This window comes from Oryza brachyantha, chromosome 7, assembly GCF_000231095.2.
Source record: "Oryza brachyantha chromosome 7, ObraRS2, whole genome shotgun sequence".
NCBI classification, from domain to species: Eukaryota; Viridiplantae; Streptophyta; class Magnoliopsida; order Poales; family Poaceae; genus Oryza; species Oryza brachyantha.
Genome location: NC_023169.2, coordinates 12,764,816 through 12,777,762, shown reverse-complemented (window position 1 = coordinate 12,777,762; position 12,947 = coordinate 12,764,816). Strand labels below are relative to the sequence as shown.

Genomic DNA, 12,947 nt, shown 5'->3' with positions numbered 1-12,947 from the left:
GGCGCTTCACGGGGTCGGGCAACGGGAGTGTAATCCACAGACAAACCGGCCAGCCACCGCGCGATCGATCACGAGATGGGGGCGGGTTCTCGCCCGGCCGCGCAGACCGGTGGGTTTTGGTGCTCGGTTTGGCTGGCCTCCCGCGCGGAACGGGCGCCACGCGTGAGGCCGGAACGAACACGAGTGTGCAGTTGTGATGCACCACGACTCGCGCGCACGTCGGCCGCCGCCTCGACGTCTCGCTCGCTCGGCCCCACGTGTGTCCCACGCAACGCAACGCGCGGGTGGGGACGGGAAGGAACGCGATGCCGGCCACGGCCACGTGAACGCCCCCGCCCCGCACCCCTATCCGCCCGCGGTGGGATCCACGCGCGCTGGGGTGAGCGAATCCCACCTAAATGTCATTCTCCCCCCCCCCCCCCCCCTCTCTCTCTCTCACTATGCTACCTTAGTTTTTAGTCTTAAAATGATATATCCGGGTGTAGATTAATTAAGTCATATCATTTTAATTTTTTTTAAAATGATACATCAATGATGTAAATTAAGCCACGTCATCTTAATTATTTTTAGCCGTAGAATGATATATTGAGGGTGTAAATTACACCTCTTTACATCATCTCAATTATTTTTAGCTTTTGGATGATTCATCAAGAGTGTAAATTGTAAGATACACCATACAACCCAACCATTTATACCTATAGATAATGGATAAAGCCACAAAATATATAAACACAAAAAAAATCGTATAGTAGGCAAGAATTTTATTTAGAATTTATACCTACTATATTATCACATAATTCTCCTACAGGCCATCTAGTTCCTAAATTATTACGGTGCGCAAGGGTAAAACCCAGGGTACGATCCTAAGGGTCCACCTCTAGCCACGGATGAAAACACCTCAGAAAATCACCTACATGGTTTTCATTTTCGTATCATTTTCATAATCAAATCAAAATCAAAACCTTAGATATGAATACTGAATTATTATTATTGAATGCGAAAATGAGCCGAATATAGTAACGAAAATATTTGCATTATAAAAACCTCAAACCGAGCTTCTAATTATTTCTAAAATAGTAGATTAAAATTTCAAACAAGAAACTAAATATACCACTTTTATAATTAGAACCAAGTTCATAAATCACTTTATATATGATTGTTGCAATACCCAAATAGATGTTATAGTTTACAAATTATTATAAATTAAAGTGCATATCTTATAGATTATTACAAATTTCATATATTATATCAGAAAGCAAAGTGCACACTATACAAGCCATTATAAAGAAAAGTGTCCGTGTATTTGTCTTGACTATATATAAAGGACTTAAGGCTAACTTGCTAAATTAGGCTGATAAATTAGGCTGGACATGGAGAAATTCTAAGAAAATTCTAGAATGTTTCCAACTTGTTCTGATTTTTGGACTAATAGTGTTCTTACCGTACCCTTTTTGCTTTTGAGAAAAAAAATTCGAATCCGCTTTCATAATTTTTGAAAAAATCCGACCGACAATTTTCATTTCCAAAAATTAGTTTGGAAACCAAGTTTCCGAATCATTTTCATACCTACTTCGGACTACGCATCTTCTGGAACGGGAAAATGAATAGGCTGAGGTGATTTGGAAAAATGAATTAGAGACACTTACTCAGTATCACTTAAGACTCGGGGCCTACAGAGGTAGTTACAGTCATGCCAAATAGATCCAAAATTTTACCTGAATTTACTTTTTACTCTATACCTTTTGCTCATACCATCTGAAGAGTGGCAGATGCAGCAAAACCACTACCAAGCTAGGAGAGATAAACTTCAGTAAAAAAAAACTTCAAAATTAACTTTAAATTTAAAGTTAAAAATTTAAATTTAGCTTATAAGTATAAACAGAAACGAAAACGACAATTAATCTAACACCATATTTTTAAACCCTCAGGTGCAGCCATTAGGACTATTTAACTCCTTCCATACTCACTCATCAGGCTGCATTTGAGAGGAATATGAACGTGGGTGAGTTATACAACACAAAAAATATAGCAATAAATTAGTAAATGATTAATTAATTATTAATTATAAAAATATAAAATAAATTAATATGATTTTTAAAATAACTTTTCTATAGAAAATTTTCAAAAAAATATATCGTTTAGCAGTTCGAAAAACGTACACGTGAAAAAAAATGAAAATCCGGGTAAGATAACCATGATAAAAATACAGCAAATAACTTCATCACAACACATGGTACGAATTGTAATCGTGCACCATTTCCAATCCCTCGGCACCAGGGAGAGCAACACAGTGGCTTGCCCACAGAGCAACCCCGGGAGAGGCGGCAGGATGACCAGACGGAAACGGAAGACAGCAAGCTCGCAACAACCATTTTAACAGCAGGCTTTTGCGGCCAGGAGAAGGGAGGAAAAAAGGAACCCAAGAAGCATCCTGCATCCTCCTCCTCCCGTCTATAAATTCCTCACCTTTTTCTCCTCCCTATATAGGAGGCACCCAAGCGCAAGAAGAGGAGGGAGACAGAGAGAGAGAGAACGCACCAACCAAGGACGACGGAGGACGGACTAGCTGTGCGGCGTCTGCTCGATCGATCCGTGTCTTCCGGTCGAGTTCTTGGTTGATCGATCTCTTCTTCCCTCTCCTCCACCGCCTCCCAGGGTATGCGCCTGCCTCCGTTTTCCTCCTCTCCGGTTTCTTGATTCGCGTGGCTGGTAGGTAGGAGTTTTCTTTTTTTCTTGTAGCGTAGAAGGGGATCTATGTTTGTGATGACCCCTGTTCTGTTCTTTGAGTTATTCAAGATAGAGGTGTCGCTGGTGTTACATGTTACCAGTTCAGTTTGGTTAGTACGGTTGCCGATCCTCTCGAGGACTCAGGAATGGTTGGTGATCGAAATTTTGTGTCTTTCTGGGCACCTTTTGTTTGGGGGTAAATCAGAGCACTGATGATTGCTTGGTGGAATAATTTAGTACGGTTGTTCGGCCCTCGGGTCTGGTAGAGGTAGTAGCTTCTCGATTTGACGAAGCTATCCTTGTTTGTTCTCATCTGAACAAAAATAATTGAACTTTCAAACAAAAATAATCGGCCTTTCATGAGATGGATTCCTTACGCCCGTCTTTTTTTCCCCCGTAGATTATTTCTATAAAAAAGGAGAATTATTTATATAGACCCCATCCGGTAATTCGTGAAAATAGTTATAATCCTCAGAAACACGAGATTCCCTGTTCTTCAGATTTGCTTTACTCCTAGAAGTATGTTCTGTTTATCTGTCTTGAAAGTTAGATGGCTCAATAATAAAATTGATTGCTACAATTAAAGCATCATCATCTGGCTTTTTAAAAGAAAAAAACCCACACGGCATATTTTCAAACGAAAAATAATTTGTGAAAAAAATATATACGTGTTTTTAGCGATATGAAAGCATTGATTGAAAAATATACTAAGATAAAAAAGCCCTAAATTAACTCCAAATTTATGGTTGAAAATTTAAATTTTGGCTTATAGCATAATTAAAAAGATGAGGCTGATAGTTTTTACTGGTTTTTCCATAGTTATCCTGGCATAGTTTAATTAGAGCTCGTCCCATTTCTGATCTCCAATTTTAACTCCTGGCATATGGAGTGAACTGTAATATAAGTATTTTTCATTTGGATCATGTTATTTTATTCTGATCTGAAAGACTGGCGTAAGCTGTCCTCAATTTTGTTCTCTACTCGCATTCATTGACCTCTTTGTATTTAACTATTTACCTGTAGAGTTTCCATTTGGTTCTTCTGACTGCTTGATTACTGAAAGAAATTTATGAATCTTTAATCAGAATATTTATACTGCATGTTCTTATGATTCATTCCTCTGTGCAGCTCTTGGTGTAGCTTGATTTCACTTTCACCAGCAAAGTTTCATGTCTGATCTCGACATTCAGATCCCAACAGCTTTCGGTATGCATGTTGTCTTTTGTTTGCTGCTTCAAATGGATTGTGCCTGGAATATTTGTACCCATTATATTTTCCTGAACATGTACAGATCCCTTTGCTGAGGCCAATGCTGGAGACTCTGGTGCTGCTGCAGGATCAAAGGACTACGTTCATGTACGCATCCAGCAACGTAATGGCCGTAAGAGCCTGACCACTGTCCAGGGATTGAAGAAGGAATTCAGCTACAGCAAGATCCTCAAAGATCTCAAGAAAGAGTTTTGCTGCAATGGTACTGTTGTCCAGGACCCAGAGCTTGGCCAGGTGTGTGTAATAACCAAAAATTGTGGTGCCCAATCGGCTGATTAACGTTATACTATTGTTTGGAGCTAGTTTTCTGATCGATGCTTCACACTGTACAGGTCATTCAACTTCAAGGTGACCAGAGGAAGAACGTATCAAATTTTCTTGTTCAGGTAGTGATAATTTTTCTTATGCTTGTTCGGTAAAATTAGATACACATGCTGTGAGATCTGAATGAATATGTCTTGACTTGTATGCTATGCCCCATAGGCCGGCATTGTGAAGAAGGAGCACATCAAGATTCATGGTTTCTGAGCAACTACCAGATCCATTGCAAAGACGATAGTTTGGGGTGGAGTATACTTGGTTGTGTACATGCCTGCGTGTTCCATTGTACACAAAAAACCTAGCCACCTCTTGAGTGTATGCTTGTTATCCCGTGTGTTGAAGTTTGTAAGAGGCACCATCAATATAGATGGCTTGTGTCCCTCTCTTATCAAGGTTGAATAATAGATGCTACTTTGAGAGCGTTATCCTGGCTTGTTATCTAGTACCTTATTCTGCATTCGGTATGTTCATATTTTTTCCTGAACGTCATATTGCTGCTGCAGCTGTGTTGCTGTACTGACAATGCTTCATAGTGAGTTCCATACAGGTGGATCTCGAAGTCTTGATCAACCTGTTGGATTATGGTGACTGATTTGAGGGGAATGAGTTTGCTGCTTACAGTTCTGCCTCAGCTAGTTTCTGGAGTTGTGGTTTTAGATTGCTCGTTTTTCCATGTTCTCCATGGGCAATAGCTAAAAGCGTGCATTATGCTAGAACCTCATTAAGTTCGCAGTCACTTGGCACTGTTTATGTACGCCCTTATTCATGGTTATTGATACCTCTGTCTAGTTGTTACTGCAAACTGAGAACTGTTTGGTTTCTGATTATTACTGGGTAGTAGTACTGTATAGCTTCATTTTGTGCATGGACAGCGTGGTCCCTGAGATCACTGACTGCGCTGTCTGATTCCATGTCGGCAGGACATCCCATGATATTTCTAGCACTTCAACAGTGAGATCTTAATAGTACTACAATTACAATCACTCAAATCTGAGACCTTGTTTAGTTTATAAATTTTTTTCCAAAAACATCGCATCAAATTTTTAAATAGATATTTGAAGTACTAAATGCAGTCTAATTACAAAACAAATATCAGATTCCGTCTGTAAACCACGAGAAGAATCTTTTGAGTCTAATTAACATGTCATTAGCACATGTTGGTTACAGTAGCACTTATGACTAATCATGTCCTAATTAGGCTCAAAAGATTCGTCTCACGATTTCTCCCATAATCATGTAATTAGTTTTAATGTTCATGTATATTTAATACTTTATTTAGGTATCTAAAGATTTGATGTGATGTTTTTGAAAAAGTTTTTGGAACTAAACAGCGCCTCAGTTCCTAGCTGACTGTTAGGCCTTGTTTAGTTCTAAATTTTTTTCAAAAATATCACATTGAATTTTTGGACACCTAAATAAAGCATTAAATATAGATGAACCAAAAAACTAATTGCACAGTTATGGAAGAAATCTTGAGATGAATCTTTTGAGCCTAATTAGCCATGATTAGCCATAAGTGCTACAGTAACCAATATGTGCTAATGATGGATTAATTAGGCTCAAAAGATTCGTCTCGCAGTTTCTAGTTTAGCCATGAAATTCGTTTTTTCATTCGTATCCAAAAATCTCTTCCAATATCCGGTCAAACATTTGACATGACACTACTCTCAAAAATTTTCTCAATCTAAACACCACCTTATTTTTCTGGTTATGTACAGTGTTACAGTATGTGCTAACAGTACATGTACGATGGTAAGAAACGAGCATGGGTACTAATACAATTTTTGTCGTTATCACAGGACGTAGATAGAACAGAATGATATTGTAGCAAAAGGATGGATGTGGAGCATCATTTAGATGAATGAATAAAAGTGTGTGCAGTCCTTAGGGTGCAGACTAATTAGGGGGTGTTTGTTTCCCTTAACTTTTTTTTAAGTCCCTATCACATCGAATATTTGGATACTAATTAGAATTATTAAATATAGACTATTAATAGAACCCACCCCATATTCTGGACTATTTCGCGAGACGAATCTATTGAGCCTAATTAGCCCATGATTAGCGAATGTGGTGCTACAGTAAATATTTACTAATCATGGCTTAATTAGGCTTAAAAAATTGTCTAATAAAATAGTTTTTATTTATACAATTAGTTTTATTATTAGTCTATATTTAATACTTCTAATTACCGTCCAAACATCTAATAGGATAAAAGACTAAAAAATGTCAACAGCCACGGTATCTCAATTTGATAAACATGGGTAGATAGATAACAAAAGGTTTAGACTTCAGAAAGTTCGTATGCCTGCCGTGGAAACCTCAAAGTTTATATGTTGTCTTGGGCAACCTCAACCTGAGGTCTCAACTAATAGTCTCATGGACCAAAGAAAGAAGTTGATATGTTTATTATATCTCATATCTCAAGTAAACTATAGTTCTTTATCTAAAAGGTTTATGATAACTTGTGACAGTAGAACTTCGCAGAGCTCGATGAAGCCTCACGAGACCACAGTTCCTATAGCAACGTGAGTGCTGATAAGAGCAAGTTCAAGTTCAATAGTATCGCCAACTCAACTACTAGCTCCAATTTATCTATAGTTAATTTAATAACTAATTCATATAATAGTTACCTATAGAACATTAATACATGGTCTCATATGTCATACACATACTGTATCTTGAAGTCCGTGTGCAGCTGGCTACAAATTAGTAATTTACTTCTCTTTTCTCTCCCCTTTTATCTCTTTAAAATATGTTTATATCTGGTTTATAACCTGCTATTACCTGCTCTAATCTTTGGTCACTGGCCACATCATTATGTTGGGTATGGCATCAGTCAAAGTTTCAACAAACGAACGATGTTACAGCGACAACGTCACCGTTGGGAAATCAGATGCAATCTTGTTCCCTGTTCAGCCAGACGTGCACACATGTATCCACATTATTTTCAGTCCTGAATTCGCTCATCCTGCTGGATATGGATGCTGCAGGTAGTCAACAGTAGAATTCAACGTCAGGCTTGTGGTGTTGCTTCTTCTGCTGTGGCTGCTCTGTCAAATGCGTACAACCAATTGCGCATGCTGTCCAGATAGGTGTTGTTTATTTTGCAAAAAAAATTTACAAAAACATCACATTAAAACTTTAAACACATATTTGAAGTATTAAACTTAGTTTAATTATAAAATAAATTTTAGATTTCGCCTGGAAACCACGAGACGAATCTCTTGAGTCTAATTAATCCATCATTAACATATGTTGGTTACTGTAGCACTTATGAGTAATCATGTCCTAATTAGACTCAAAAGATTCGTCTCACTGTTTCCTCCATAACTATGTAATTAGTTTTAATGTTTATATATATTTAATGCTTCATTTAGATTCGAAAGATTCGATGTGATGTTTTTAGAAAAAAATTTTGGGAACTAAACAGCCCCTAAGATTATAATGCAATATGTGGCCGTGGAATCCATGGATGCAGGTGCGTGCAGTGGCTTTGAACATGGCTGCATGTGTTCCTGCCCAGCAAATACGGTGAGATCGATTTGGTTAAGATAATAGGCAGATTAGTTTTCCTAATCACGTCTAGCCGTTAACGTTGTCAGCCAATAATTATCATATCCATAGGAACATCTCTCTGTCTGACCTGGTTACCGCCAGTGACCCGCTTGGTTTGTAAATATTCTCTCCCTTCCGACTTTTTGATTTTAAATAGATTCATTTATATGTTAATAAATCTATGCATATATATAAAAATATATGCATTGATATATAAATAAATTTAGATAAATATAAAAAAATATAATATAACAGAGAGAGTATCTAATAACTCTTGAGCATAATGCGAAAAAAACCTAACATCTCTTTTTTATTCAGTAAACAATGCCCATCGCCGTAACCCTCCAATCGTGCAACAACAATCACGCACAATCTTTTTGGATGCTTCTTTCCTTTTTGCCTGACCCTCACTCACACATGCAGCGATGCAGATGCCCTCGCTCTATCACTCCATCAACCTTTCCTTTTTCTCTCCCCCTTTTCTCCCGATTCGTGCCTGCCAAACGAAAGGAACCTATCTATCTCGTCACGTCATGATGCATTTTTCTCCGGGCCATGGCCATCGCAGCCCATCCTCTCAGCCGGATCTGTGGCAGGCAGGGCAGAACCCATTATCTTTCTCTGACACCCATGCCTCCTAAACGAGATGAGATCTGGACGCATGTTTTGCTTTGCCCATGCCACTGTGTATTACTATGCAGGAGCACACAGCATCTTCCCCCTTCGCTGTCATCTCCCCATTGGAGCGCCAGTAAAACTTTACCCTACGGTAACACATGCTTTACAGCGTCATTTGTCAGGCTACGGTGTACGATGCGTGCTGCGTTCGTTTGCGCTCAAGTTCTTACTACTGAGCTCGTAAACTGTAGTACATTTTATAGTACTACCTTTTGGCTCGCCATGCACTATGACTTTAAATTCCCTCTATTTTTTTTATAATTACGTTTCCTAAATTACTAAATAATATATTTTTTGCTAAAAAAAATTATATAAAAATTATTTTAAAAAATCATACTAATTTATTTTTTTAAATTTATAATAATTAATAATTAATTAATTATATACTAATGATTATTCTTGTTTTGTGTGCGCTGATTAGACCGTTTTGAACCCCATCTTAGGAACGAGCCCTTGTCGTTAGGCAGGACCAACTCCGTTATAAAATACAACTGTTCTACTTTGTTTAGCATTAACTAAAGGAGGTTAAAAGATTAATTTTTAGTTATTTTACTGGTTAATTTTTAAATTTTATATTAATTATATTCCTTTTTAAGCATCTTAATGTCTCCAAAATCATCGAAGTGATTAAAATTAAAGGAATTAGAACAGAAATATTTATATTATGATATAAAATTTTAATTCTAAAAATAATTATATTTCAAAAAAGGTGTAGTATATAACAGCAGTCCCATATATTACAAAACAATGCAGTAAAAGTTTTCAATATAAAGTTTTCTTTTCTAAGCTCCGAATTTTGAAATAACTTTATACTCTATCTCAAATCGTTGTCTAATAGCTATTACAATAATGAAATAATCCTTTAACCAGAGCTACCTCAAATACCGAAGCGGCAAATTTTTTTTATGTATTTCATGATTCACGATCCAAAAAGAATATGGTTCCCAACGTGACAGCCACTCTACTTGGCCAATCCAATCCATCCAAAAATAGTACTGTAGTTACAGTGTAACACGGTGCCCGATCCGATCCAGAAGGAATCTGAGCCGCACGATCGGAGGACCGATCCGATCCTGGCCGCACATCATACTACGGCGGTGAACGGCGGCGGCGGCATGTCGGCGGTGGGCCGGTGGCCTCACGAGCTGGTTGTCCGGAGCGCGCACTCCTCCGACGGCGAGGGGTATCGCTCGCGGTCGTTGCAGTAGTCGTAGATGACGAGGTTCCGCGCCACCCAGGCGGAGTCCTCGCGCTGGCCGGCGTCGAGCGCCCACGCCGGCGGCTGGTCCCACCAGCTGTTGCCGGTGGCCGCCGCGCAGCTGGGCGGGCTGCCCCCCGCCGCGCTAGCGGCCCCCCAGGAGCAGGCGTCGGCGGTGAAGTCGCGGTACGAGGAGATGAACGGCGCCTTGGTCCAGTCCGTCTTCTCCAGCCCGCCGCGGGTCGCCCAGTCGTCGGCGTTCCAGATGCTGGAGAAGACGTACATCGGCTTCATGATCGGGAAGAACGTGTTGGGCTTGTCGGAGTTCCGGTACTCGCGGATCGGCACCTTGTCCACAAAGAACCTAATCAAACAACACTCAATCAATCAATCAAACCATCCATGGCAAGAACATCCAGCTTCATTTAATCGCCATCGGAGAGTGAAATGGATTGGGTGGGCACGGGGAAGACGAAGGTGGCAGCCATTGCTAATTGGTCCCAGGCAGGGTGTGGCCAAGCTGCAACCTGGAACAGCACAAGCGCGGCAGGGTTTGGCACATCTGCAGGCTCATTTAATCGCCATCGGAGCGACCCATTTCAGGTGGGGTGGGTAGGTGGCCGGCATTCAGCTCCTCGACGGCGGCTGATACTAACTCCGGCGAGGACGGCCGCGGCGGCGCACGGTGACAAGTACAGAGAGGAGCTGGCACTTACACGATCTGCTTGGGGTTCCAGAGAATTGAGTAGGAGTGGAAGTCGGCGGTGGGGTCGAACCACAGCGAGTGGCGCATCTCCCGGCCGCCGACGCCGCTCCGGTACACGTTGGTCTGGATGATGTAGGGCTCCCCGGTCCGGTTGCCCAGGAACTCGAAGTCCAGCTCGTCCCGCTCCGGCGCCGCGTCCACGTCGGAGCACATCTGCCATTAGACGGATCAGTTCAGAGCTCAGACGTGTAAGCAAGCTGAGGGAGAGGTAGCTGGAGTAGTTCGTACGTAGTAGGCGGTGACGACGCCGGCGGAGTCGTTGCCGGCGAGCTTGAGGTTCATGCTGAACCACCCGAACAGATACCTCTGCTTCGTCTGAAACCCGACGCCTAAAAACGAACCAAGAAACAAGGGAATGCCACCGTATCAGTAATCAGTATCAGCATTTTACCATTATCAACCGATGCGGCAGAGCAAGCTGCCATTGCCGGAGCTACAGCTACGCAGCGGAGACGGTCGACCCGATCGATGACTCACCGGTCTTGTTGTCCAGGTAGAGGTACCACGTCTGGCCGTCGGCGGAGGTCTTGACGTGATCCTCCGCGCCGGTGATCTCAAAGTTGTCGCCGAACGACGGGTCCGCCGCCGCCGCCTCCCTACTAAACACCAAGCAGCACCACCAGCACACCGCAGCAACGATCATCCCCGTCCGCGACCCCATCATCAGCGAAGCAGCGCACAGTACGTGGGCAGAGCGAGACAAGCGAGACAAGCGCAGGAGAGCGCAGCACGGGGACAGATCGATGCGCGTACGTTACGTATTATAGGCGGCGGGCGCGGCTTGGGTGGCGAGAAAGCCATAGAGAAAGACACAAGTTGGCCGGGCGCCCCGGGCTTCACGAAGCGTGTAGTTTTCGCCGGCTGTTTCCGTCCCGATCCGAATCGCACCGTTGCGTTTGCCGCAACCAGGCCATTTTTTTCCCTCGAGAAGCCCACAGCTCGCTCCCTTTCGCTTTTGTTTATCGCGACCCGTTTTGAGGCAGAGCCATACTACATACCAGTGGATTATATTATGGCGAGCAACTAGCTGTCAGTCACCTCATCTCACGCCTGGTGTTCCGTTCAGATCTTGGGGGTGGTCATGGGCATGGCCCGACTCGGGTGTATCATGGCATTCCTCGTCGTCGTGGCGGTCACATGGAGTTTCGTCGCGTCGTGTTGACGAGGCACGTTACATTACATGGTTGGTTCGGGGTGTAGTGGATCTGTGGATGGATCATGTGACTGCTGATGCGAGTGAGATTTGTGAGGGCAGAGCGGGATCTGACGAGAGCGGGAGGAGTATTAAAGGCGGTGCACCGGCCAACGAATCAACCAACCTGCTTGCTGCCTCTCTGTGCCACTGTCGCGAGAGACCTGGTGACGGAGGAAGTGAGCAGGAACAGGAAACCCCTGCAGAGTTTGCAGCGAAATATCACCATGCAGGCCTATTTATTTCACGCATTGATGACTTGATATCATCCTCATCCACGCCTGAAACTACACCTACCCGATAATCTCCTGTTTAATCGTAAATTAAATTTGTAAATTAAAAGATTAACAGGCTCGTCTTTTTGTTTTTTTAATGTTTATATGCCAAAAAGTTAATCTTTAACCTTATATTTAGTGTTTTTACTGAAATTTATTTTTCAGCATTGACTATTAGATCTCTCAAATAATATATAATATAATGTTTATTTATAAATTATTTTCCGTTACAAATATGACATTAGGCTTTTTTTATTAAAACACAAACAATCACCCTATGTATCTAAATAAAGTCTAGAAATGGGCTTTAGTGTGACGTGGAAGCACACGTTCTGTTCAACAAACACAGCTTTTGTAATGTTACTTATTTTTAACTTGGTCCATAGGTTAGAAGTTATGTCAGAATCTCAAATACCTGTTCATCGAACGGCCGATGTGAATCAGTGGGTCATCACGTGCTCTCATCCGGTCCGTTGATTCTTGCTCGTGTCGTGTAACGTTTACTCGTGCTGTACTTCGTACACAGTTGCATGCTATTTACAGTAAATTTTTTCTTACCGTCCGTCCTTTATCACTTCCTTTTTTTAAGTCTATTCTTTTAATACCTTTCTTGAAAGACAAGGCGTGATTATTTGATTTTTCATGAAAAAATCCAACGATATATTTGCAAACGAAAAATAATTTATAAATAAAAATTTATATAGTATTCTTTGTAATCTAAAAGCCAAGGCGAAAAAATAAACTTCGGTAAAAGAATTTCAAAATCAACTTCAAATCTAATTTTAATTTATAAATATAAACATAAGCAAAAGATTAGCATGCTTGCTTTTTTTATTTTTTGCAAATTTTCATGGCCTCCTGTTATGTAGGGCCGCAGCCGACACTCCTGGCTAGGGCGCAACGAATAAAGGAGCATCCGTTGTTTTTTTTGCTTGTGGTCCACACCTCTCTTATCTTCTCCTACCT

At 41.3% G+C, this 12,947-nt stretch overlaps 2 protein-coding genes across 2 annotated transcripts; one reads left to right on the top strand and one right to left on the bottom strand.

Annotated features, from left to right (window-relative positions):
- The first annotated feature begins 2,451 nt into the window (after window positions 1-2,451).
- On the top strand, window positions 2,452-4,742 carry LOC102709663 (protein translation factor SUI1 homolog). The gene is made up of 5 exons (XM_006657719.3): window positions 2,452-2,656; window positions 3,856-3,933; window positions 4,019-4,230; window positions 4,329-4,382; window positions 4,480-4,742. The coding sequence occupies exons 2-5, from the start codon at window positions 3,897-3,899 to the stop codon at window positions 4,522-4,524; spliced, it is 348 nt and encodes a 115-aa protein (XP_006657782.1). The 5' UTR covers window positions 2,452-2,656; window positions 3,856-3,896; the 3' UTR covers window positions 4,525-4,742.
- A 4,534-nt stretch (window positions 4,743-9,276) lies between these two features.
- LOC102720346 (probable xyloglucan endotransglucosylase/hydrolase protein 8) lies at window positions 9,277-11,473 on the bottom strand. Its single transcript, XM_015839488.2, has 4 exons — window positions 10,992-11,473; window positions 10,743-10,843; window positions 10,465-10,667; window positions 9,277-10,112 (listed from the first exon to the last, which is right to left on the bottom strand). Exons 1-4 carry the CDS (start codon window positions 11,176-11,178, stop codon window positions 9,689-9,691), a joined length of 915 nt encoding a protein of 304 aa, XP_015694974.2. The 5' UTR covers window positions 11,179-11,473; the 3' UTR covers window positions 9,277-9,688.
- Between the last annotated feature and the right edge of the window lie 1,474 nt (window positions 11,474-12,947).